At 46.3% G+C, this 25,564-nt stretch overlaps 1 protein-coding gene across 15 annotated transcripts in view; it reads left to right on the plus strand.

The window, feature by feature from the left end:
• PAM (peptidylglycine alpha-amidating monooxygenase) overlaps positions 1–25,564 on the plus strand; it is a 1,007,326-nt gene that overhangs the window by 917,254 nt on the left and 64,508 nt on the right. For all 15 annotated transcript variants that reach the window (XM_069226162.1, XM_069226060.1, XM_069226139.1 and 12 more), the window contains one exon: positions 9,154–9,272. In XM_069226162.1, coding sequence (XP_069082263.1) covers positions 9,154–9,272 — 119 coding nt within the window. The remainder of the gene's footprint in view (positions 1–9,153; positions 9,273–25,564) is intronic.

Below are 25,564 nucleotides of genomic sequence, written 5' to 3' on the forward strand. Positions count from 1 at the left end.
CATGCTGGTAGCCAGGAGGAGGATAAAGAAGAAGTAGACTCTGACCCTCCAGTGCTAGAAAAGGAAAACACAGCTACTGAGGTGGTTCAGGAAGAACCCAGGGAGGATCAGAGAACCTCAAGGCACACCCACAGTCCTGTTACGAGCACTGTTAGCAGTGTAAAGGGGGGTCACACCAGTAGGTCCACCTTTGTCCCTAGAGGCCTGGTTGAGAGGGTGTCCAAGGGTAGAAACAGATCCTCCTCTGCTCACTCTCACATCTCCCCAGTATCTGAGCGAACCCACTGTTTAACTCCAGGGGAAGATTCCCTGGACAGGTAACTGAGACTAGAGGAGGCCAAACAGAAGCTGCAGCAGCAACAGGTAGCCCTAGACAGGGAGGCCCTGGCAGTCTAGATGAGAGGCAGGGTTTGGGGTTAGCACCCCATGGTGGCAGCAACTTTAGTTTTAGGGAACCTAGAGTCAGGGAGGACTCTTTTGATTCCAGAAATGTAAACAAAGTTGTTCCCAACTACAAGGTGGGGGATGACATTTGCAAGTGGTTCACTGCTCTGGAGAGGGCCTGTAAGGTACAAAGGGGTCCTCAGAGACAGTAGGTGGCTATCCTGTGGCTCTCCTTCTCTGAAAAGGGGAGAAAAAGACTTCTCACTAGCAGTGACAAAGATGCTGACAATTATGCTGTTCTCAAATGTGCACTCTTAGATGGATTTGATCTTACCACTGAGCAATATAGAATTAAGTTCAGAGACCAGGAAAGAGTCCTCCCAAGATTGAGTAGACGTTGTGGACTGTTCTGTTAAAGCTTTGGAAGGCTGTTTACGTGGCAACAAAGTCAGTGACTATGAGGGCTTGTATAATCTGATCTTGAGAGAACATATTTTGAACAAGTGTGTGTCTGACATGTTGCACCAATACTTGGTTGACTCAGATCTGACCTCTCCCCAAGAAGTGGGAAAGAAGGCAGACAAATGGGTCAGAACTAGGGTGAGCAGGGGTTGACAACAAGAAAAAGGAAGCAGGTAAGTCTCAGAACAAGGGAGGGGACAAAGATAAAAACAAGGAGTCTTCATCAGGCCCATAAACCTCTTCTGTGGGTGGGTCTAAAACATCTTCCTCTTCCTCCCATGTTAAAAAGCCTTGGTGCTATATGTGTAGAAACAAAGGCCATAGGACGGGGGCCAGCTCCTGCCCTAAGAAAGGCACCAAGCCAACCACTACTACAACCCCACTTCTACTTCTAGCACCCCTAGTAACAGCAGTAGTGGTGGGTCTGTTAGCAATAACCAATCCAAGGATGTAGGAGGGCTCACTTTAGGAAGTGTAGTGGGGGCTGGTTTAGTTAGAGAGATAACAGAGGCTGTTTTAGTCTTATGGGGGCATTGATCTTGCCACCCTTGCTGCCTATCCCCTTAAAATGGATAAGTACAGGCAGCAGCCCTTGATTGCTGCCTGTCCCCTTAACATGGATAAGTACAGGCAGCAGCCCTTGATAAATGGTGTTCAAGTAGAGGCCTACAGGGACACATGTGCCAGTGTCACTATTGTGACTGAAAAACTGGTGTCCCTGAGCAACACCTACTTGGTCACCAGTACCAAGTGACTGATGCTCATAACAAGGCTGTATGCCACCCCATGGCAGTTGTTGATTTCAGCTTGGAGGAGTGGGGTTTACTGGTCCACAGAAAGTAGTTGTGTCCACAGACCTAACTGTAGAGTGTCTACTAGGGAACGACTTGGAGACTTCAGCTTGGGCTAAAGTGGAGTTAGAGGCCCATGCAGCAATGCTGGGCATCCCAGGGCAAATCTTTGCCCTGACCAGAGCACAGGCCAAGAGGCAAAAAGATCAAGGACACTTGGAGCCTCGAACAGTTGCCCAACTTCCAAAACCCATGGGTAGAAGGGGCAAAAAGTTGCCCCCTACCCCACCCTCCAGTGAAGATCCCCCCCCCTTTGGCGAGGAGGAATCTGCTGCCTAGGCAGAACCTACCCCTATGGGAAAGCTGATATAGGTAACTCTTAGGTGCGGGGGGCAGCCAGAGAGGAATTCAGTATGGCACAGAAGACTTGTCCCACACTGGAGGGCTTGAGGCAGCAAGCTGTCTTTCAAGAGGCAGGGGATGTCAGTGGCACCCACTAGGTGTACTGGGAAGACAACCTCTTGTATTCAGAGCCAAGGAAACCCAAACCTGGTGCCACCAGGAGATGTAGTACCTCTGCAATACAGAGAATTTTTGTTAACCTTGGCACGTGATATTCCCCTGGAAGGTCACTTGGGGCAAAGCAAGACTTGGGACAGACTTGTCCCTCACGTTCACTGGCCCCACATGTCAGAAAACACTAAGGAGTTTTGTCACTCCTGTGTCACTTGTCAAGCCAGTGGCAAGGCAGGTGGCACCCAAAGGCCCCCTTAATTCCACTTCCAGGGGTCCTTTGAGAGGGTTGGGGTGGATATTGTTGCCCCCCTAGACCCACCCACAGCTCCTGGAAACATATTCTTTCTGGTAGTGGTGGACCATGCCACCAGCTACCCAGAAGTTATTCCTCTAAGGACCACTACAGCTCCTGCAGTGGCTAAAGCCCTCCTGGGAATTTTCTCAAGAGTGGGCTTTCCTAAAGAGGTGGTATTGGACAGAGGTGCCAACTTCATGTCTGCATACCTGAAGGCAATGTTCATTGAATGTGGTGTTACTTACAAATTCACCACCCCTTATCACCCCCAAACCAATGGTTTCGTGGAGAGATTTAATAAAACTCTCACAGGCATGATCATGGAAATCTCTGAAAAACTCAGGAGGAGATGGGCTGTCCTACTGCCATACATCCTTTTTGCCTACAGAGAGGTCCATCAGAAGGGAGTGGGCTACAACCCCTTTGAACTTCTGTTTGGGCACCCTGTTAGGGATCCTCTTGCTCTTATAAGGGAGGGCTGGGAGCAAACTCTCAAGCCCCCTAAACAAGACATAGTTGACTCTGTACTTGGCCTCAGATCCAGGATGGCTGAGTACATGAAAAAGGCCACTAAAAACCTTCAGCCAAGCCAGGCACTGCAGAAGCAGTGGCACGACCAGACGTCTGTCCTAACTGTTTACCAGCCAGGGCAGAAGGTGTGGGTCCTGGAGCCTGTGGCTCCCGGGGCACTCTAAGACAAGTGGAGTGGTCCCCACACAGTAGTGGAAAAGAAGGGTGAGGTTATCTACTTGGTAGACCTAAGCACACCTAGAAGCTCCCTCAGGGTGCTTCATGTGAACTGCCTGAAGCCCTACTACAACAGGGCTGACATGACCCTGCTCATGGCTACTGATGATGAATAGGAGGAAGAGAGTGACCCTCTCCCTGACCTCTTCTCCAACACTGCAGCTGATGGCTCAGTTGATAGGGTAGTCCTTGCTGACTGCCTTTCTGAGTCACAGAAGGAAGACTGTAGGAACCTCATAGGACAGTTCTCAGAACTGTTTTCTCTAACACCTGGTCAGACAACATGGTGTGAACACACCATTGATACAGGTGACAGTTTGCCCATAAAAAGCAAAACCTATAGGCAACCTGTCCATATTAGAAAGTGCATCAAAGCAGAAGTACAAAAGATGCTGAACCTAGGATTAATTGAGCACTCTGACAGCCACTGCGCTAGTGGCGTTGGTCCCAAAACCTTACTCTAAGAATGGGAAAACAGAAATGGGTTTTCTGATGACTATAAGAGGGCTCAGCACTGTCACAAAGACAGCTGCTCATTCTATCCCTAGGGCAGATGAGCTAATAGATACACTGGCATCTGCAAAGTATCTAAGCACATTTGATTTGACTGCAGGCTATTAGCAGATCAAATTGTCAGATGATGCTAAACCAAAGACAGCATTTTCAATCATTGGAGGGCATTATCACTTTACAGTGATGCCCTTTGGTCTGAAAATTGCACCTGCCACATTTTAGAGGCTGGTGAATACAGTCCTCCAAGGTTTGGAAGCCTATAGTGCAGCTTATCTAGATGATATAGCTGTCTTTAGCTTCACCTGGGAGGATCACCTGGTCTACCTGTGGAATGTTTTGGAGGCTCTGAAGAAAGCATGCCTCACTATTAATGCCTCCAAGTGCCAGATAGGGCAGGGGATGGTTGCATATCTGGGCCACCTAGTAGGTGGAGGCCAGATTCAACCACTACAGGGGAAAATCCAAACAATTTTGGATTGGACTCCCCCTACTACTCAAACTCAGGTCAGAGCCTTTTTAAGCCTCACTGGGTATTACAGGAGGTTCATTAAGAACTATGCCTCCATTGTAGCTCCTCTTAATGACCTCACTTCAAAAAGAATGCCCAAGAAAGTCGTATGGACAGCTACCTGTCAAAAAGCTCTGCACCTATTCTAAGAAGCCCTGACTATTCCAAGCAGTTCATAGTTCAGACAGATGCTTCTGAGGTTGGGGTTGGGGTTGGGGCATTGTTATTTCAACTTAACACTGAGGGGGATGACCAACCTGTAGCTTTTATAAGCAGAAGGTTGAACCCCATGGAAAAGCGTTGGTCAGCCATAGAAAAGGAGGCCTTTGCTGTGGTCTGGGCCTTGAAGAAGCCGAGGCCATACTTGTTTGGCACTCACTTCCTAGTTCAGACAGAGTACAAGCCCCTTCTTTGGCTCAAACAGATGAAAGGTGGAAATCCCAAACTGTTAAGGATATCCTTACAGGGAATGGACTATGCAGTGGAACATAGACCTGGGAGTAACCACTCCAATGCAGATGGACTCGCCATATATTTCCACTTAGACAATGAAGACTCAACTGGACAAGGTTAGCCTTATTGTCCTTTATTTGGGAGGGGGGTGTTGTGTAGGAAAGTACCGTCTTTCTTGGCATGGTTACCCCCTATTACCTACCAGTTGTCAGTGTGTTTGACTGTGTTCACTGGGCCTGCCAACCAGGACCCCAGTGATTATGCTCTCTCCCTTCCAACTTGGTTACTTGTACCATTTTCACCCCATATTTGGCTCACTGGTGCCCCCATGTACGTCCCTAGTATAGGGTACCCAGGTACCCAGGGCATTGGGGTACCAGGGGATCCCCATGGGTTGCAGCATGCATTATGCCAACCAGGAGGAGCCCATGCAAAGTTTATCTGCAGGCCTGCCACTGCTGCCTGCATGAAAGGGTGCATGCACCCTTTTTCATTTTCAGTCACTGCACCAGGTCACTATAAGTCACCCCTTTGGCAGGCCCTCCTAGCCCAGACAGCAGGTTGCAAGTACCTGTGTGGTAGAGCACCCCTGCACTAACAGAGGTGCCCCCTCAAACTCCAGTTCAATTTTCCTGGACTTCGTGAGCGCGGGGACACCATTTTATGCGTGTACTGGACATAGGCCATTACCTATGTACAGCCACATAATGGTAACTCCGAACCTCAGCATGTTTGGTATCAAACATGATGAACTCATACCCCAATACTAATTCCAGTATTGGAAATATGATTCCATGAACTCTGGGAGCTCCTTAGAGGACCCCCAACATTGCTCCTTCCCGCCTTCTGGGGTTTTCCAGGCAGCCCAAGCTACTGCCACCCCTCAGACAGGTTCTGCCCTCCTGCTGCTTGAACAGCTCAAGGCCAGGAAGGCAGATCAAAGAATTTCGTTTGGGAGACAGGGTAACACCCTCTCCCTTTGGAAATAGGTGTTACATGGCTTGGGAGGGGTAGCCTCCCAAAGTCACTGGCATGCTTTGGAGGGCACATTTGGTGCCCTCCATGCAAAAACCAGGCAACACCGGTTCAAAGACCTCCAGTCCCTGCTCTAGCACGAAACTGGACAATGGAAAAGGGAGGGACCCCTCCCCTGTCCACCACCACCCCAGGGGTGGTGCCCATAGCTCCTCCAGTGGATATCTGGGTCCTGGCATCTTGATTCAAAGGTTGAAAGGGACCTCTGGGAGCATCTAAGTGGCCAGGTCAGGCAGGTGATGTCAGAGCCCCCTCCTTAAAGTTGGTCACCTGGGTAGGTGACCAATCCCCCGGGCTATTTAGGACATCTCTTTTGGGTGGTACCTCAGATGTGGCTTGCAAGATTCCAGCAGGACTCCTCTGTAACCTCTACTTCGACTTCTAGCCACTGGAACTGCGACTGGACCCACCAGGAACCGACAGTCTGCATCAACGACCAAGACTCTGCCTGTAGCATTGTTTCCATGGCTCCTTCCAGCTTCTGCAACATTCCCCTGGCTGTGCATTCTCTGAGGGTGGCAAGTCTTCAGTCTGCAAGAGAAGGAAGAAGGAATCTCCCTTGGAGTGAAGTAGTCACTCCCCTGCATTCACGGGCACCAACTCCAACAACGACCGGCTGCGTGGATCTCCTCTCATCCTGAGCTGCATGGATCCTGCATCACTGGTGGTGGTCTGGAGTAGTCCTCTTGGTCCTCTCTGGCATCTATCCAACCTTGGTGGAGGTAAGCCGTTGCCTTCCCATGTAGGACAGTACCCCCATGCACCACATCTCTTGCAGCTACCAAGGCTTGTTTGCATCTCCTCCAAGGGATCTTCAGGTTCTGTGTAGCCCCAGCCCCCTGCACTCCTTCTTGTGATGCACAGCTCTCTGCGTGCTTCTCCTGCAGCCTGGGACCCTTCTCCAGTTGTGCTGTGTGGGCCCCTCTGCGACTCCTGGTTCCTCGTCCTGTGGGTCTCCTGTGGGGGCTGTCTCTTCTTCTTTGGACTCTCTGCCTTGCCCAGGATCCCTCTAGGACTCCCCCCATGGGTTGAGTCCTCCTGCACCTGGCTGGTTTCGGCAGCTCCACTTTTGCTTCACTGCGACTTCTGCCTTTGCCAAGGCTTGTTGTTGGTTTTTCCACACCACTGACCGACTGCAATCATCCATCCAGCATGGGACATCGTCTGCATCATCCAGGAACTCTTCACCTGCTCCAAGGCTGCATTCCTGACCGTCTTCGTCCTATCGTCGATCAACTCCTGCAACCACAGCTGGGTGGGTAGTAGCTCCTGCTCTCCCTGGACTCTTCTGTAACTTCTGGTCTTGGTCCCCTTCTTCCACAGGTCTTCCTCTTCAGGAATCCACCACTGGTTTCTTGCAGTCTTGTCAGGATGTTGCATTTTCTTCTTTGCGTTCCTTTTGGGTGGTTTGGCAAAAATCCATTAACTTACTCCTTTCTTCCTAGTCGCTAGGGGCACTTTGGTATTTAACTTTGGGGTTTCCTAGTGCCCCCAGCTCCCCTCTACACATTCCACTTACCTAGGTGGGGGTCCTAGGTTCACATTTCATTTTTTTAGTATATAGTTTGGGCTCCCCCCAGGGTCACTTTAGTCTATTACTATTTGCACTTTTTTCTAATACTTTCTATGCCTATTGCTGAAGACTAGTGTACATATCTAGTGTGTTACTTACCTCCTTTTGGAGGGTTGCCTCTAGTACATTTTGGTAATTGTGTCACTAAAATAAAGTGCCTTTACTTTTGTAACACTGAGTCTTTTCTTTTATGTGTGTTAGTGCTGTGTGACTACAGTGGTATTGCATGAGCTTTGCATGTCTCCTAGATAGGCCTTGGCTGCTCAACCACAGCTACCACTAGAGAGCCTGGCTTCTAGACACTGCCTACACTACACTAATAGGGGAAACCTGGACCTGGTATAAGGTTTAAGTACCTTAGGTACCCACCAAACACCAGGCCAGCCTTCTAAAATATTACATTAGCACTCCAAGTGGGAGATTGCTCATTACTAAAGGTGACTTGCTTCCCCCTTTCTGTTCACCATTGCCCCTGTTGTCTCATCCCACTCTTGGGTCATAACTACAATTATTCCCCTTCTCTCCCTCCCCTTTTGTAATAGCAGCACTCCTGATTTCTGTCTTCTGCTGTACACCCCCTCATTCATATCTGTATTTGTAAGATCCCTTTCAATTGCCAACTCATGGCTTTCTGTAAGCAAGGACAAATGCAAGGTCAATATATCTTTGCTTACTTTCACCCTCCTAGATATTGGCCATAGGCTCAATAAGCATACCAAGATCCAGTGAGGTCCATTCTACCCATCACCTCATCAAGCAACCTTGTAGATGTTTCCTTTTATTCTCCCAAGACCAGGCACGACCATACCATGTGAGAAAATCCAGATTTAAAACTATTATTCCTGTTTCAAGAGGAGCCGGTCGGGGAGAAGATCTGGGAATCCTATTGGGGAAGAAGTACGTTCTCTAAAGAAAATTAAATCAAAGTAACTTAAAACTAGTATTCCTGGATATTTTAGTAGTGTAATTTAAGATGAGGTTCCAGTCTCCTTCACGCAGTTCCCTTTTCAGATCCAAAGCCAATTTGTCTCTGTGGCCTTCCCCCTCTCATTTCTTTGCACCCAGTAGTGCTCTGTACAGAGGTCTTACTGCCGTCTTTCCCCCGCCGAAGGTGAACAATAAGTTAAGTGATAAGATATGCTGTGGAATACTGCTCTCCCTCTCCCCAGACCTGCAGGACATCCCATTATTTTCCCATACATTAACAATTGTCCCGGCATACCATTATTGTACATAGAAGATCAGAGAATGGTTTGGGGTTTCCTGCCTCATAGAAATCAACCAGTCTTTATCCACTGCTCATTCCAAGTTGTCAACAGCCAATCTTCACTTTCTTTGGCCCCTAACAGTCCAGATAAAGGCACATTCGGTGTGGATGGCACCTCCTATATTTGTGGACTCTAGTTCTCTGAAAAGTGTCTTCGGCATTCGCATTGTGAGGTTAGCAAAGCAGTAGGCGTGGCAGCTTTACCATCTTGGCCATCCTTCCATTACTCACAGCGCAGTGTTTTCCAAAATGTTACACATCCTCCGATAACAGAGAACGCCACCCCAATAATACCAGCGACAGTATTACATTCTGTATGTTAGCTCTAAAGCTCAGATATTTAAATGTTTGAGGCACCCAACTTAATGAAAGAATGCCAGTGTGCAGCAGGCAAGTCAAATATCTCAATACCATTAGGAAAGATGGATTAGATCAAGTATATATTATGAATTAGAGGCGAAAGTCTTTCAAAACATGCTTGGCTTATATCATTCTACGTATTTCACATAAGATTTCTAGAACAAAAAACAAATTAGAGAAGGCAGCTATCTTCTCAAGGCTGCAGCTTAATAAAGTCTGTGTTTGTTCTCTGTTTTTTCTTTGCTCCAGGTGGTCTGCTTTATGCTGTCAACGGAATGCATTACATGACAGACACAGCCCCTGTCCAGGGGTTTCTGATGAACTTTTCCAGCGGGGAGATAATAGACACTTTCCTTCCAGTTCGAAAGGTATTTACCTTTCTTTGTACCGGTTTTAGTTTTGCAGCTGTGAAAGTGAATGACTCTTTGTTTCGTGCAGCAATGATATTTTTTCGCCGGTTTTCCTTCCACAGTTCGGTTTAAACAGAGGATGGTTTGCAGGCATCCAATCGTACTGAAAATTAAATGTGGCCTTGTTTACAATGAGAGTGTTTCCTCGAGTAGCGATAAAGCAGAATAATGTTACCTTCACGTCATTTTCCAATGGCTTCCTTAAATGCTTACTCCGCATTACTGTTAATCAGATTGCATGCCACGAGTGCTTAGAATTAGAACACCTACAAATCAAGGAGATTATACTACTGTGCTTGTTGTTTGTTACTTGATTTCAAATGTAACCATAGTTATGTTGGTGGCTATTTAGCCGGTCCACTGGTAAAAGACTCTAGCTAAATGGTTTAGATTGTTTACTATCTGGTCAGCGTCCTCGCTGATAATATAGAAACTTCACAGTTTACCAAGTCGCTGATTAAGTAGTAGAGATTCTGAACTGTTTAGTGTGGCCGTGCAGATAGCAGAAAAACTTCACTGTTTATCCGGGTGCAGCAAAATAGCAGAGAGCCGTACAAATAGCAAAGTAACTTCTATTTACTTGGCCTGGGGGGAAGTAGCAGACATTATGGCCCTCATTATAAGGCTGGCTATCAGGACCGCCACTGCTGTGGTGGTCCGACTGCCACATTAAGACCCTGGCAGTAACTGCCAGGGTACCGCCAGCACTGCCGGGATCCATGATCCCAATGGCCTGGCGGTGGCGGAGTTTGCTATCAGCCAGCAGCTCTACCCTGCTGATTACAACTTCGTTCTCCGCTGCACTGCTCATGCACTTGCCATGGGGAGCGCAGGGGTCCCCCACTCAGCACCATCGCAATGTTGACTGTCTGTTGTGCAGACAATGAACATTGCGAACGTGCTGGTGCACCCTGTGGCGCAGCATTGCCGCCGGGTCGATTACAAGCCTGGGGCAATGCTGCTGCCTGTTTCCGGCTAGGCTGGCTGGCAGAAAGCTCTGATTCCGCTCGCCAACCCAGCGGGAAACTCTTAATGGGTCCGGTGGGGAGGTAGCCAGTGTGGGGGAAACTTCCCCGTCAGAAGTTCAGCAGACAATGCAAACCGTCTGCCAAACTCCTAATGAAGCCCTATATATTGTTTGGCCTGCAGTCAACCAAATAGCAAATAAATGTCACTCTTTCCGCAGTTGCTGGCAGAATAGTAGATATTCTTCACTGCAGGACCAGTTACAATGCATATAGCAAATGAACATTTTTTAATTTACCTAGTGACTGGCTACATAGCAGAAAGAGTGTACTATTTGGTCAGAGGTATTGCAAATAACAAAGAAGCTTCGCTATTTACCCGGCTGCTGGCTAAGTAGCAGGCAGTATTTTGGATGACAGCCTTATGAATAACAAAGACACTTCATTATTATCCTGGCCAGTGACTAAAAAGCAGAAAATATGTACTGTTTGGCAGTGAGCCATGCAAATACCAAAGGAACTTCATTATCCACCTAGTGGCTGGCTAAGTAGCAGATTTCACCAGTAGCAGTGCAAATAGCATAGAAACTTCACTATTTACCTGGCTGTCCTTTTAGCAGCAGAAATTATGTATTATGATGTCTAGCACAGATTTTAACAGGCACTAACCACCAGGTACAACTTCAAACAAGGAAGGAAAGCACATATCTTCTTCTGCAAGTTATTGCTAAAGCTGGATTCAATGCACCGGAACAGCACTAACACATGGGTCTGAAGGCCTTGAAAGCCACTAAAGAAATTTTTTACGTTTTTAAGTTAATTTAGAAGACAGGATACAGAATGCCGCTCCATTATACCAAGGGCCAAAACACAGCAACTTGGGAGTCCCATTATGGTACTGTCATATACTCTACAAATGTACCTGTTCCCTCAAGTTTACCTTAAGCAGTAGCTCATGGTCAAGATGATTAGATCCTTTACAAGAGTAGTTGAAGTTGTTTGCTGTTCTACAGCTATGTACTCGTTTGTATTCACAAATTCATGCAAATGTGCCATAATCCTTTTTAGGTTTATAAATAGGCTCCATATGATCACAAAAACTATTTTTGTGCCCGAGTATTAATGCAACAAGAGCATTCTGGAACTAGTCTGAAACTATTTTGGTTCAGTCAAACTAACATACCTGAAAACAGTGATTTGTGAAAGCAAAGATCAGAACTGAAAAACATGTATCCTAGTGACACAGAGCTGTATGACTTTTAGGGTGATGTTTCAAAACAGAAACAATTACATATGGCAATGCACAATGTAGTATAATGTAGCGGTTTCATTCCAGTTGTATGACAGAAGGAAGAAAAACTACGTGCCTAGCCAAATGTCAGATTGTTTTCATAAAATGCCTTTGCAAATATGTTTGCAAGTAAAAATGAAATATGGTTATATGACTGCAGCTTTGTCTTTCAAGTCTAATTCCTCTAAGAAGTGTGAAGTACAGTGGATCTAGGATAGAATTTGATTTCCACATAAACAATTCTTGAAAGGCAGCCTCCATGCACTGCCACCCTGTTGATACAGTTTATGTTCCAAACTCGTTAAAATACTTTATAGTTTTCAACAAATAGTATAGCACCGATTTCACACAGCCAATACTCGGACTACAGAGTCAACAAGTTGACATGAGACTCAGCACTCAAATATGTCCAGTGTTATTAGGAAAGTAATTTCCTTGTGTATCACATATGCCATGTGTCATAATATTCCAAAAGTCAAATCTTCATAAAAGAATTGCCTTTATTGGTTCATGATATTCATTGTCCATAAGTAAATTCACATGATGATCCGACTAACCATAGCCAACGCGTTTCGTCCTAACAGACTTCTTCAGGGCTAGAACCATACAAAAAACATATCAAATATAAATCCATACATACATATCTATGTGTTACAAAACACATACATCTAAAATCTTATTCAACCTACTATTTACAATATTCTAATGTCGCCATTTTCTTCGAACGCGTTTTATGATTGAAAATATTTTTCTTGCACCCACATTTATATCAACTTGTAACGGGGCACATATATTTCCATCTATCATAAGCCATTTGCTATGTTACTTTGTATCACACAGGTTCTCAAGAACAAAGCAGCTCAGGGGATTTATATCAATTATTAGTTCAAACTCATCTTATTATTATTGACATTACATAACTGCTATCATTATTCTTGTGATAGAAAGTGAGGGATTGCACCTGTCTAGACCGAAACAGGGCAGCGCCATTTTGAAGTGTAACAATCATACACGGTCCACAAGTGTAGCCACATGGGTGCACTGCTGCTGAGTCTCAGCAACTCTTATATTTTCTTCATGTAAATAAGATGCATGCAGTCTTTCAACAGGTCACCTTATGTGTCTCACAGTCCTAGAATCAAATGATTTTACCTAATCTTTGCTGGTGTTGTGATACTTGAGGTATTAACACAGGATGTATTCACTTATAGAAGTCTTTGAAATATTCTTAACTTAATAATCAAGAGAGGTTTTTTTTTCAATTTTTTTATTTATTCGATAATCAGGATTACGAATATCTGGGTTCAAAAGTACTTTTCAATATCATTATCCCGAAACAAAGAGAATAAAATAAAAAATAAATAAAAAAAACACAGCCTTCTTTCATCATAGAATACAACTGGTTCATTCATGTTTCATCGCTAAAAAACTCCTGTTCCTTTATGTACTTCTCTTTGCGCCCACCCTTTGTGCATATGTTTGCTCTAACCACCGAACCTGACCCATCCTAGTGATCCAGGCCTCGAATATTGGCGCACTCAGGGACTTCAATTTTTGTAGAATTAGGTGGTCATTCTAACCCTGGCGGTAAAAACCGCCAGGGCGAATGACCGCGGTAGCACCGCCAACAGGCTGGCGGTGCACTGCTGGGCATTCTGACCGCGGCGGTTCAGCCGCGGCCAGAAACGGAAAGTCGGCGGTGTACCGCTGACTTTCCGCTGCCCTTGAGAATCCTCCATGGCGGCAGAGCGCGCTCCGCCGCCATGGGGATTCTGACACCCCCTACCGCCATCCTGTTCCTGGCGGGTCTTCTGACAGGAACAGGATGGAGGTAGGGGGTGCTGCGGGGCCCCCGTAAGAGGGCCCCACCTTGTGCTTTGCAGACACTGAAATACGCGACGGGTGCCACTGCACCCGTCGCACCTTCCCACTCCGCCGGCTCAATCCTGAGCCGGCGTCCTTGTGGGAAGGCTGTTTCCCACTGGGCTGGCGGGTGGCCTTTTGGCGGTCGCCCGCCAGCCCAGTGGGAAACCCAGAATGACCGCCGCGGTCTTTCGACCGCGGTACGGTCTTCTGGCGGTTCCCGCTTGGCGGGCGGCTCCCGCCGCCCGCCAACATCAGAATCACCCCCTTAGTGTTTTAGCCACGAGTGAGCTAAAGAAAAAAAAATGTTGCTCGTGCAGATCAAGTTGGCAGTTTTTCTGAAGAGATTCCAATTAGTGCTCCACGTATATCTGGTTCAGTATGAACCCCCGAATGCTCAGAAGGTGATACATTTTCTTCCAGTAGCTGGATAGTTTGAGGCAAAGGAAGCCCATGTGGGCCCAGTACATGTGGGGATGCTTACATATATGACATCTAGCCGAAACCGCTGGATACATTTGCAGTCGGCATTGAGGAGTATAGTATAGATCCCATTTAAAAAAAAGGCCATGTGCTTGAAGTTGGCTTGCCGAAGGGCTTTATGTGTCATGAGGTTAAACCTGGTCCAGCCCCCCAAATCGAGCTTTGCCTCAATGTACCGGGAGATAGTCGAACGCTGCATGTGCAATGGTATCATGTGTATACAGGTGATTCGGGGGTTAGTCTTTCTTAAGAAAACTGACTATGGTTGATGTGATAAAATCCTTCAGGATCACACTTCCATTCAAGAACTCATTAAAGACAACAAGTAGATGACTGGATATTTGAGTGGCGAAGATCTTATAAAACTCGGACGGTAAGCCATCACAGCCACAGGCCTTAGCATTAGGAAGGCTTTTGATGATGTTCATTATCTCAGCCTGTGTTATAGGGATAGTGAGGCTTTCCTGTTGATCTTTGGTTATGGATGGAAATCTAATTGAGTTAAAAAATGAATTGGCAGATCAGATGGTGGGGGGGTCACTTACAGAGTATTGATCCGTAAAATGTGCCAAAAAAACTCAACCTATTTGGTCACTATCAGTTATTACTTTCTTCTTTTTAGGATTCCTTATTGCAGGAATAATCCACTGATTTCGCTGTTTTTTGACAGACCATGCTAGGAGATGCAAAATTTTTTCACTTTCTCATAAACTCTCTGAAAGAAAGTTTTGTGATTGATGATGTCACAAGACACGAAATATTCTTTGAGTTATTGATTTGCTTTTAAGTGTAAGATTTGCAGCCTATTATCTGTCCACCTAGCATGTTCTAGTTCGTCTATTTCTTGACATCTCATTTTATTCTGCCACACAACATAGGCAATATGCTCACCTTGTACCAAAGCCTTACAGGCCCCCCAAATTGAATAATTAGAAGTGGAGCCCTGGTTTATTTGAAAAAACTCTTTTGGAATCTGCCGCATATTGGAGACCCACCCTTTTTGGGTCAGGAAGGATCTATCTAAGGTCCAGCTTCCCCCCCCCCTTCTTTATATTGCTAGTCTTTTGGTCAACATACAGGGAGTGCAGAATTATTAGGCAAGTTGTATTTTTGAGGATTAATTTTATTATTGAACAACAACCATGTTCTCAATGAACCCAAAAAACTCATTAATATCAAAGCTGAATATTTTTGGAAGTAGTTTTTAGTTTGTTTTTAGTTTTAGCTATGTTAGGGGGATATCTGTGTGTGCAGGTGACTATTACTGTGCATAATTATTAGGCAACTTAACAAAAAACAAATATATACCCATTTCAATTATTTATTATTACCAGTGAAACCAATATAACATCTCAACATTCACAAATATACATTTCTGACATTCAAAAACAAAACAAAAACAAATCAGTGACCAATATAGCCACCTTTCTTTGCAAGGACACTCAAAAGCCTGCCATCCATGGATTCTGTCAGTGTTTTGATCTGTTCACCATCAACATTGCGTGCAGCAGCAACCACAGCCTCCCAGACACTGTTCAGAGAGGTGTACTGTTTTCCCTCCTTGTAAATCTCACATTTGATGATGGACCACAGGTTCTCAATGGGGTTCAGATCAGGTGAACAAGGAGGCCATGTCATTAGATTTCCTTTTTTTTTACCCTTTCTTGCCAGCCACGCTGTGGAGTACTTGGACGCGTGTGATGGAGCATTGTCCTGCATGAAAATCATGTTTTTCTTGAAGGATGCAGACTTCTTCCTGTACCACTGCTTGAAGAAGGTGTCTTCCAGGAACTGGCAGTAGGACTGGGAGTTGAGCTTGACTCCATCCTCAACCCGAAAAGGCCCCACAAGCTCATCTTTGATGATACCAGCCCAAACCAGTACTCCACCTCCACCTTGCTGGCGTCTGAGTCGGACTGGAGCTCTCTGCCCTTTACCAATCCAGCCACGGGCCCATCCATCTGGCCCATCAAGACTCACTCTCATTTCATCAGTCCATAAAACCTTAGAAAAATCAGTCTTGAGATATTTCTTGGCCCAGTCTTGACGTTTCAGCTTGTGTGTCTTGTTCAGTGGTGGTCGTCTTTCAGCCTTTCTTACCTTGGCCATGTCTCTGAGTATTGCACACCTTGTGCTTTTGGGCACTCCAGTGATGTTGCAGCTCTGAAATATGGCCAAACTGGTGGCAAGTGGCATTGTGGCAGCTGCACGCTTGACTTTTCTCAGTTCATGGGCAGTTATTTTGCGCCTTGGTTTTTCAACACGCTTCTTGCGACCCTGTTGACTATTTTGAATGAAACGCTTGATTGTTCGATGATCACGCTTCAGAAGCTTTGCAATTTTAAGAGTGCTGCATCCCTCTGCATGATATCTCACTATTTTTGACTTTTCTGAGCCTGTCAAGTCCTTCTTTTGACCCATTTTGCCAAAGGAAAGGAAGTTGCCTAATAATTATGCACACCTGATATAGGGTGTTGATGTCATTAGACCACACCCCTTCTCATTACAGAGATTCACATCACCTAATATGCTTAATTGGTAGTAGGCTTTCGAGCCTATACAGCTTGGAGTAAGACAACATGCATAAAGAGGATGATGTGGTCAACATACTCATTTGCCTAATAATTCTGCACTCCCTGTATGGGGCAGAATGTTTGGAAAAAGGATTAGACAGAATGCCTGATCCTATTCTTCCCCAATTATGGGATATCAAGAGATAATCAATTCGGGATCCAGTATGATAGCGTTTTGAAAAAAATGTGTATTCCCATAATGTGGGATGATCAGGTCTCTAAGGATCTACCAGCGCAAAATCCCGCTTATCCCATTCCAATTCTCTGGCAGATCTTGGCTTATTCTGTGTTTTGTTCTGCCGAGAGCAATCCCGAGTAACGTCTTGAATGAGGTTAAAATCCCTACCGATTACGATGAACCCAGAAAGAGGGAGTAGGAGATCATATAGCTCCTGGAATAATCTCGGCTCATCTTCAGTAGGTCCATATAGGCTAACTAAGTGGCTAATTGCTTTATTAATTTTGACAGAGACCAGGATCCATCAAGCTTTGGGATTGCGAACCACCCGTAGTACCTCCCCTATAAACGTCTGAGTAAATAAGATGGCAACCCCCCTCACCATTGCGTTGGCAGATGGAAAAAAGGCCTGTGTTTTAAATTTGGGTAGAACTGGTGGTTTAATAGTTATCTTTAAATACATTTCCTGAAGGAAGGTAACTTGTGCTCCCATCGATTTAAGCCAAGACAAAATAGACCGGCATTTGATTGGGTTATTAACATTAACATTGCATGAGATGACCCTGCACACTTGCTTCATAGATGTTGGCTTAATCATGCCGATCTATATATGAGTGATCACCCCTTTCTGACTGGACATAGCCCACCTACTTCTCTCTTTACTATTTCATCATGATTATCTTCTTTTAACTTGTACACTGCCTCCCCGTGTCCCTCTACCTCCTTTAAGTCCCCCACACTCCCAGAGCCTGAGATGCTTCCTTCGTACGTTCCCTTGGAGAGCCCTCCCCCAAAACACCCCACCGTGTGTCCCCCTCTCTCCCCTTCCATCCCACTCCCAATCTGCCCCCCTCCCCTGTCCAAACCACTGCTGAATTGTGTGGCGTTGAAATGGCGCCTGTAACCGGGTTCAAAGAGGAGCAAGGTTAACAGGTGCTCCAGATTCTGTGACCTCATTAATACAGGAGTGTTAGAAATGAGGTCTTTGGTTGGCAGTCAGGTTACCCCCTGTCCAAGAAAGGACCCTCACTTTAGTCAGGGTAAGTCACACACAATCCAAATTATCCTGTGCCCACCCTCTGGTAGCTTGGCACTGAGCAGTCAGGCTTTACTTAGAAGGCAATGTGTAAAGTATTTGTACAATAAATCATGTAATAACACAGTAGAACACCACAAAAATACACCACACTGTGTTTAGAAAAATATACAATATTTATATGGATAAATGCAGGTTAAAACATGCAATAAGTATTTGTTGAGATATCACTGTAAGAATGATAAAAAGTGTCTTTAGTCTTTTAAAAGCAATAAATGTCTCTTGCAAGCACAAAGTACCTGGTTTGCATTCAAAATCTCCACAAAGAACCGCAGAGGAGGAGATGCGTGGAAAACAGGAAGGTATGCGTCGATTTCTTGGGGCCCACACAGTGATGCATCATTTATTTTTCACGCAGGAAGGCTTTGCGTTGATTTCTGGCACTCGGTCTTGGATCCTCTTCAGGTTGTGGGGTTTTCAGACGCCCAGGGGACGATGCATGGAATTCCAGTGCTGACAGGACGAAGTCACAGGGGCTGCGTTGATCCAGTAGGCGTTGCATGGAAATTTCTACCGCACAGTAGGCGCTGCATCGATTCCTCTCTGGAATTCGGGCTGCATCATTCCGGCTCGGCTGTGCGTCGATCCAGTGGGCCGTGCGTCGAATTTCATTCACTACGCTGGCGCTGCGTCGATCTTTTCATTGCAAAGTCGGGCGGCATCATTCCAGTTCGGCGTGCAGTGAATTTTTCACCGCAGTGCAGGCTGTGCGTCGTTTCTGGCAGGCTGTGCATCAATTTTCGCCGCACAGGGAGTTCTTCTTGTAGAGATGAAGTCGTTTTGGTCCTGAGACTTCAGAAAACAGGAGGCAAGCTCTATCCAAGCCCTTAGGAAGCTCTTCTCAGCACAGCCAGAGAGCTGCAAGGCAGCAGGGCAACAGCAAGGCAGCAGTCCTTCACAGAAAGCAGTCAGGTGAGTTATTCGGGCAGCCAGGCAGTTCGTCTTGGCAGGTTGCAGGTTCTGGTTCAGGTTCTATTCTCCAGAAAGTGTCTTGATGAAGTAGAGTGTCTACCTCAGAAGTGTCTAAATAGGTAGGGTCAGAGACCCTGCTTAAATGCCCAAGTGTGCATTTGAAGTGGGGGAGACTTCAAAGAGTGGCTTAGAAGTGCACAAGGTCCCCTTTCATTTCCATCCTGTCTGTCAGGGCCCTAATGCTATTCTATGAAAGGAGCAGGCCTCCCAGCAGTGTAAAACGAATTTAGGAGCTTTACACTACCAGGACATATAGAACACACATGTTCATGTTGTGCCTTTTACCTACATAGCACCCTGCCCTTTGGGCTACCTAGGGCCTACCTTAGGAGTAACATACAAAGAAAAAGGGGAGTTTATGGCTTGGAAAGTACTTTTAAATGAAAAGTGGAAGTGGCAGTGAAACTGCACACACAGGCACAGCAGAGGCAGGCCTGAGACATGGTTAGGGGGCTACTTATATGGGTGGCACAACCAGCGCTGCTGCTCACTAGTAGCATATAATTTACAGGCCCTGGGCACATGTAGTGCACTTGACTAGGGACTTAGAAGTAAATTAAATAAGCCAATTGGGTATGAGCCAATGTCACCATCTTTTAAGGAGAGAGCATATGCACTTTAGCACTGATTAGCAGTGGTAAAGTGCGCAGAGTTCTAAAGCCAGCAAAAATGAGGTCAGAAAAAGAGAAGGAGGATGGAAAAAAGTTTGGGGTGACCCTGCAGAAAGGCCATTTCCAACAAGGAGGACTTAGTTTAAGCCATTTTTATCATTCATGCACTTATAAGAGCTGAAAAGAAAGAAACAGAGGAGCTCCCCCTATTTTGCAGTTTGCGAGTTCTGGCAAATTTGGTCCAAGAAAGTCTTAGCTTGTTCTTTTGATGAACATATATGAGAACAACCCTTGTATAAGACTTTGTTTAAACTGTTGGACAGTGCTCCTCAGACCCCCTAATGTCTTCATAGTATTGATCATCTCCTTCAGCTCTTTACGAAGATGAGCAGCCCTGAGTGGCATGTCGAAGAACACTCTAAATGAAAAGTAATTTGTGGTGTGATACAACCTGATCTTGATTGCGTTTGATAGGATTCATTCTTTATTCTGAAAGTGTCAGAAATTGACCAATATAGTTTGTGAGTGTTGGAAATTTGGATTCTGGTTTGGAGGTACATGATGTGCTCTTGAGATGGCTAGATCTGTTTCTGTACTGAACATGTCAAGGTAGATATATTTGTGGATGAGGTGGGACACAACCGACGTAACAGTGGTCCAATTTTCACATCCTTCCAGGGCACCTACAAAGCATATACTAGACATGCAAGATTGATTTTCCAGATCATCTAGTTTCCTTTAAATATCCACCAGTTCAGCCTGTACCTTTGTAGTTGCTGGGTTGCCCTGTTAATTAAAGTCTTCCAAGTCTGAAATTCTTTTCTCTGCCTGAGACATCCTGTTGTTTGAAAGCTGTATGCCTGAATTAAGTTGACCCAGCTGCTTGCTTGTTTGCTTTTGGGCCACTTCATGAGAGATCTTCATTTTCTGAATCTCCCCTAAGATCTGGTGTAGGAGAGTCTCTACTGAGGATGTGGGATATAATGCGCTGGCTGTCTCTGATCCTAGGTATCTAGAATCCGAGTGAAAAAGAAGAGGAGTCTATGATAATGCACTTGATCCTTGACCTCCCCCCTGCCCTGGTGAAGAGAGCTTTGGATTCCTAGAGAGACCTATTCCACTATCCTGGTCTGTGGGTGTGTAGATTCCATCCATGGCTGCTGGAACTACTACTCCTTGTAATGAAGCTACTTCTGTTAGCAGACCCTTGTCGTTGATCAATTGCTGTGCTTGTTGCTCCTGCTGGGTCTGCGAGCCCCAAGCGCTGGCCACTGAGAATATGGAATATGACTATAGAGCCTTAGTTATGTTGTCTCCGTCTGTTACTGTAGTTATATTACATCCGTGTGTTACTATAGTCCCATTTCTTAGTTCTGCGACAGTCTCTCCCATAGGTTGTTCAACAGGGGCTTCTTCGCTGAAGGCCTGCCATCTATTTACAAGGGGATTAGCAACATTCTGGTCCATAGTTAATTCAGGGGGATCAGCGGTTGCATTTGACACCGTATCACTGTCCTCTGGTTGAGTGCTTTTGGAAAAAGCTAATTGTGGAGAAGTCCTGAGGTCAACTGGACTAACTTATTCTCCCATGTTTTTGTGCCCAGGAACCACCTTGGGACTGCTGAGGGTATATAAGTGCCACAGTATTTTGAAGTTTTGAATGATTCACCTGCAGCGTGGGCGTAACAAGGTTTCCGACGACAGCTTCTTCATCCTACTTTTTGCTTCTTCATGATTCAGCGTGAAATGGCAGTGGAATGCAGGAAAAGCGTACACCAAGAAATGCCCTGGAGTGTAGCCTAGAATCTGCAAGCCACATCCACAACTGCGCGGACCACTTCCGCAGTCAACAGGGCTTGTTACAACCTAGAGTGGCCCCAATAAACTCACTAGAAGAAAAGGTTAATGTGCTGCATTTTAACTTCTTCACCTGCTGTGTTTTGCTATGCACACAATTAGCGTACTACTGCAGTTTGTCTTTCTTCTTTTCTGGTTCCTAGGAGAAACTGATGAATGTTTGTTGTGTATGCAAGCTGTTTTTACTTCCCATTAACACCCTGCATATTCTTAAAATTTTTCACCGTGTCTTCTTTGGGCTAGTTACAAAAATATATATGTCTGGCAGCTTCTGTGTGACCTTGTAGGGCAGCCTGGATTTCACTGGATTGAAATTGAGTGGTAATGAGCGGTAGCCAAAGCGCACTCCAAACGCAACATCTTACTGCTCTACTGCAACCCCCAAGCGCATCGACCTTACCGCCTTGCCACTTGATTAGAGTCCGAAACTACCATGCTCTGCTGGACTCTGCTGTCTGCCTGGAGGGCCCGCTCCCAATTTGCTGATTACTACTGGTTTGAACGTGGTGTACTGCACATGATTCCCATGAAATAAGAGACACCGCTCTCTACCAGCCATCCATTCCTTTTGTAAGCAGCTGGTTCAATCTGAGGTTGGTACAAGCTGCCAGGTCGCTCCGCTTGCACACAGTCTTCACTGTTGCGGCTCCTCCATCATGGCAAGCCTTGCAGCGATTTCGAAAACGCCCACCTCCTCGCCAGAAAACAGTCCTAGTCACAGAGTGTAGGAGGCTGGCCTGGCTTGTAGTGGGTACCAAGGGGTACTTACACTCTGTACCAGGACCAGTTATCCCTTATTAGTGTAGAAGAGGTGTTTCTAGCAGCTTAGGCTGATAGAAGGTAGCTATGGAGAGCAGCTTAGGCTGAACTAGGAGACATGCAAAGCTCCTTCTATACCACTGGTGTCATATGCACAATATCATAAGAAAACACAATACACAGATATTCTACAAATAAAGGTACTTTATTTTTATGACAATATGCCAAAGTATCTCAGTGAGTACCCTCAGTATGAGGATGCCAAATATACACAAGATATATGTACACAATACCAAAAATATGCAGTAATAGCAAAAGGAAGTAATGCAAGCAATGTAAAATTACAGTAGATTGCAATAGGAGCACATAGGTACAGGGGCAACACAAACCATATACTCTAGAAGTGGAATGCGAACCACAAATGGACCCCAAACCTATGTGAGCTTGTAGAGGGTCGCTGGGACTGTAAGAAAACAGTGAGGGTTAGAAAAATAGCCCACCCCAAGACCCTGAAAAGTAGGTGTAAAGTGCACCTATATTCCCCAGAGAGCATAGAAGTCGTGATAGGGGAATTCTGCAAGGAAGACCAACACCAGCAATGCAACAACGATGGATTTCCGGACAAGAGTACCTGTGGAACAAGGGGACCAAGTCCAAGAGTTGCGACAAAGCCGAGATTGGGCAGATGCCCAGGAATTGCCAGCTGAGGGTGCAAAGAAGCTGCCACCGGATGGTAGAAGCTGTGGATTCTGCAAGAACGAAGAGGACTAGGAACTTCCCCTTTGGAGGATGGATGTCCCACGTCGTGAAGAAGCTTGCAGAGGTGTTCCCACGCAGAAAGACCGCAAACAAGCCTTGCAAGCTGCAAGGGTCGCAGTTAGGGTTTTTGGATGCTGCTGTGGCCCAGAAGGGACCAGGATGTCGTCATTTGTGTGAGGAGACAGAGGGGGCGCCCAGCAAGATATGGAGCTCTCAGAGAAGCAGGCAGCACCCGCAGAAGTGCCTGAACAGGCACTACGAAGAAGAGTGAACCGGAGTCCACCCGAAGTCACAAAAGGAGATCCCATGACGCCGGAGGACAACTCAGGAGGTTGTGCACTGCAGGTTAGAGTGTCGGGGACCCAGGCTTGGCTGTGCACAAAGGAAATCCTGGAAGAGTGCACAGGAGCCGGAGCAGCTGCAAATCACGCGGTACCCAGCAATGCATTCTGGCGTGGGGAGGCAAGGACTTACCTCCACCAAACTTGGACTGAAGAGTCACTGGACTGTGGGAGTCACTTGGACAGAGTTGCTGAGTTCCAGGGACCACGCTTGTCGTGCTGAGAGGGGACCCAGAGCACCGGTGATGCAGTTCTTTTGGTGCCTGCGGTTGCAGGGGGAGGATTCCGTCGTCCCACGGGAGATTTCTTCGGAGCTTCTAGTGCAGAGAGGAGGCAGACTACCCCCACAGCATGCACCACCAGGAAAACAGTCGAGAAGGCAGCAGGATCAGCGATACAAGGTTGCAGTAGTCGTCTTTGCTACTTTGTTGCGGTTTTGCAGGCTTCCTGAGAAGGAGAGGAACTCATGCAGAGGAACTCTGATGAGCTCTTGCATTCGTTATCTAAAGAATTCCCCAAAAGCAGAGACCCTAAATAGCCAGAAAAGGAGGTTTGGCTACCTAGGAAGGAGGATAGGCTAGCAACACAGGTAAGAGCCTATCAGAAGGAGTCTCTGACGTCACCTGCTGGCACTGGCCACTCAGAGCAGTCCAGTGTGCCAGCAGCACCTCTGTTTCCAAGATGGCAGAGGTCTGGAGCACACTGGATGAGCTCTGGGCACCTCCCCTGGGAGGTGCAGGTCAGGGGAGTGGTCACTCCCCTTTCCTTTGTCCAGTTTCGCGCCAGAGCAGGGCTGGGTGATCCTTGAACCGGTGCAGACTGGCTTATGCAGAGATGGGCACCATCTGTGCCCATCAAAGCATTTCCAGAGGCTGGGGGAGGCTACTCCTCCCCAGCCCTGACATCTTTTTCCAAAGGGAGAGGGTGTAACACCCTCTCTCTGAGGAAGTCCTTTGTTCTGCCTTCCTGGGCCAAGCCTAGCTGGACCACAGGAGGGCAGAAACCTGTCTGAGGGGTTGGCAGCAGCAGCAGTTGCAGTGAAACCCCGGGAAAGGCAGTTTGGCAGTACCCGGGTCTGTGCTAGAGACTCAGGGGATCATGGAATTGTCTCCCCAATGCCAGAATGGCATTGGGGTGACAATTTCATGATCTTAGACATGTTACATGGCCATGTTCGGAGTTACCATTGTGACGCTATACATAGGTAGTGACCTATGTATAGTGCACGCGTGTAATGGTGTCCCCACACTCACAAAGTCCGGGGAATTTGCCCTGAACGATGTGGGGGCACCTTGGCTAGTGCCAGGGTGCCCACACACTAAGTAACTTAGCACCCAACCTTTACCAGGTAAAGGTTAGACATATAGGTGACTTATAAGTTACTTAAGTGCAGTGGTAAATGGCTGTGAAATAACGTGGACGTTATTTCACTCAGGCTGCAGTGGCAGGCCTGTGTAAGAATTGTCAGAGCTCCCTATGGGTGGCAAAAGAAATGCTGCAGCCCATAGGGATCTCCTGGAACCCCAATACCCTGGGTACCTCAGTACCATATACTAGGGAATTATAAGGGTGTTCCAGTATGCCAATGTGAATTGGTGAAATTGGTCACTAGCCTGTTAGTGACAATTTAGAAAGTAATGAGAGAGCATAACCACTGAGGTTCTGGTTAGCAGAGCCTCAGTGAGACAGTTAGTCATCACACAGGGAACACATACAGGGCACACTTATGAGCACTGGGGCCCTGGCTGGTAGGGTCCCAGTGACACATACAACTAAAACAACATATATACAGTGAAATATGGGGGTAACATGCCAGGCAAGATGGTACTTTCCTACACAGAGCATGACAGGAGCACCTGTGACCACCTCCAGCCAATTCCTTTTTCAAGAGAGGTTCTGCAAGTGAAGGCTTTTAATTTAATTCCCAAGATCAGGTAATTTTAACTAAATTAATGGGACGCATCCTCTGCATGGTTTTGAACTGCAATATCACTATCAGTTATCTCTCCTCCCCACCAGTGAACTAAACAATCATGAGTGTCCCCTGCGAGTGCCCCATCCTTTTGCTTTTCAATTTGGCAAATGCAAAAATAACAAGTGATGGATGGAATGATGAACAATGTCCAACATTAACCCCAGTACAGAGATCTAGGCCTAAGTCCATCGTTTCTTGCTGCCCATGCCATTCCAGTTGGGACCCAGGCATATGTAAATCAGTCTTGATCCTGCTCACTATGATAATGGTCCAGCTTGTACTGCAAAGCCAGGTCCTCCCTGGACTGGAAACCGTAATCCTGGGACTGGTTTCGGGTATCACTCCTCATCAGCCTGGCTAGCTTAAATCCAGTGTCATTTGGAGCACATGACCCACGTCTGGACATACCGGTCCCACTTAGGGCAACAAATACAAAAAGAACAAGTGATGGACGGAATGCTGAACAATGTCATACATTCACCCCCAATACAGAGATCTGGCCCTAAATCCATCGTTTTTTTGTTGCC

The sequence above is a fragment of the Pleurodeles waltl genome, chromosome 1_1 (assembly GCF_031143425.1).
Source record: "Pleurodeles waltl isolate 20211129_DDA chromosome 1_1, aPleWal1.hap1.20221129, whole genome shotgun sequence".
Classification (NCBI taxonomy): domain Eukaryota; kingdom Metazoa; phylum Chordata; class Amphibia; order Caudata; family Salamandridae; genus Pleurodeles; species Pleurodeles waltl.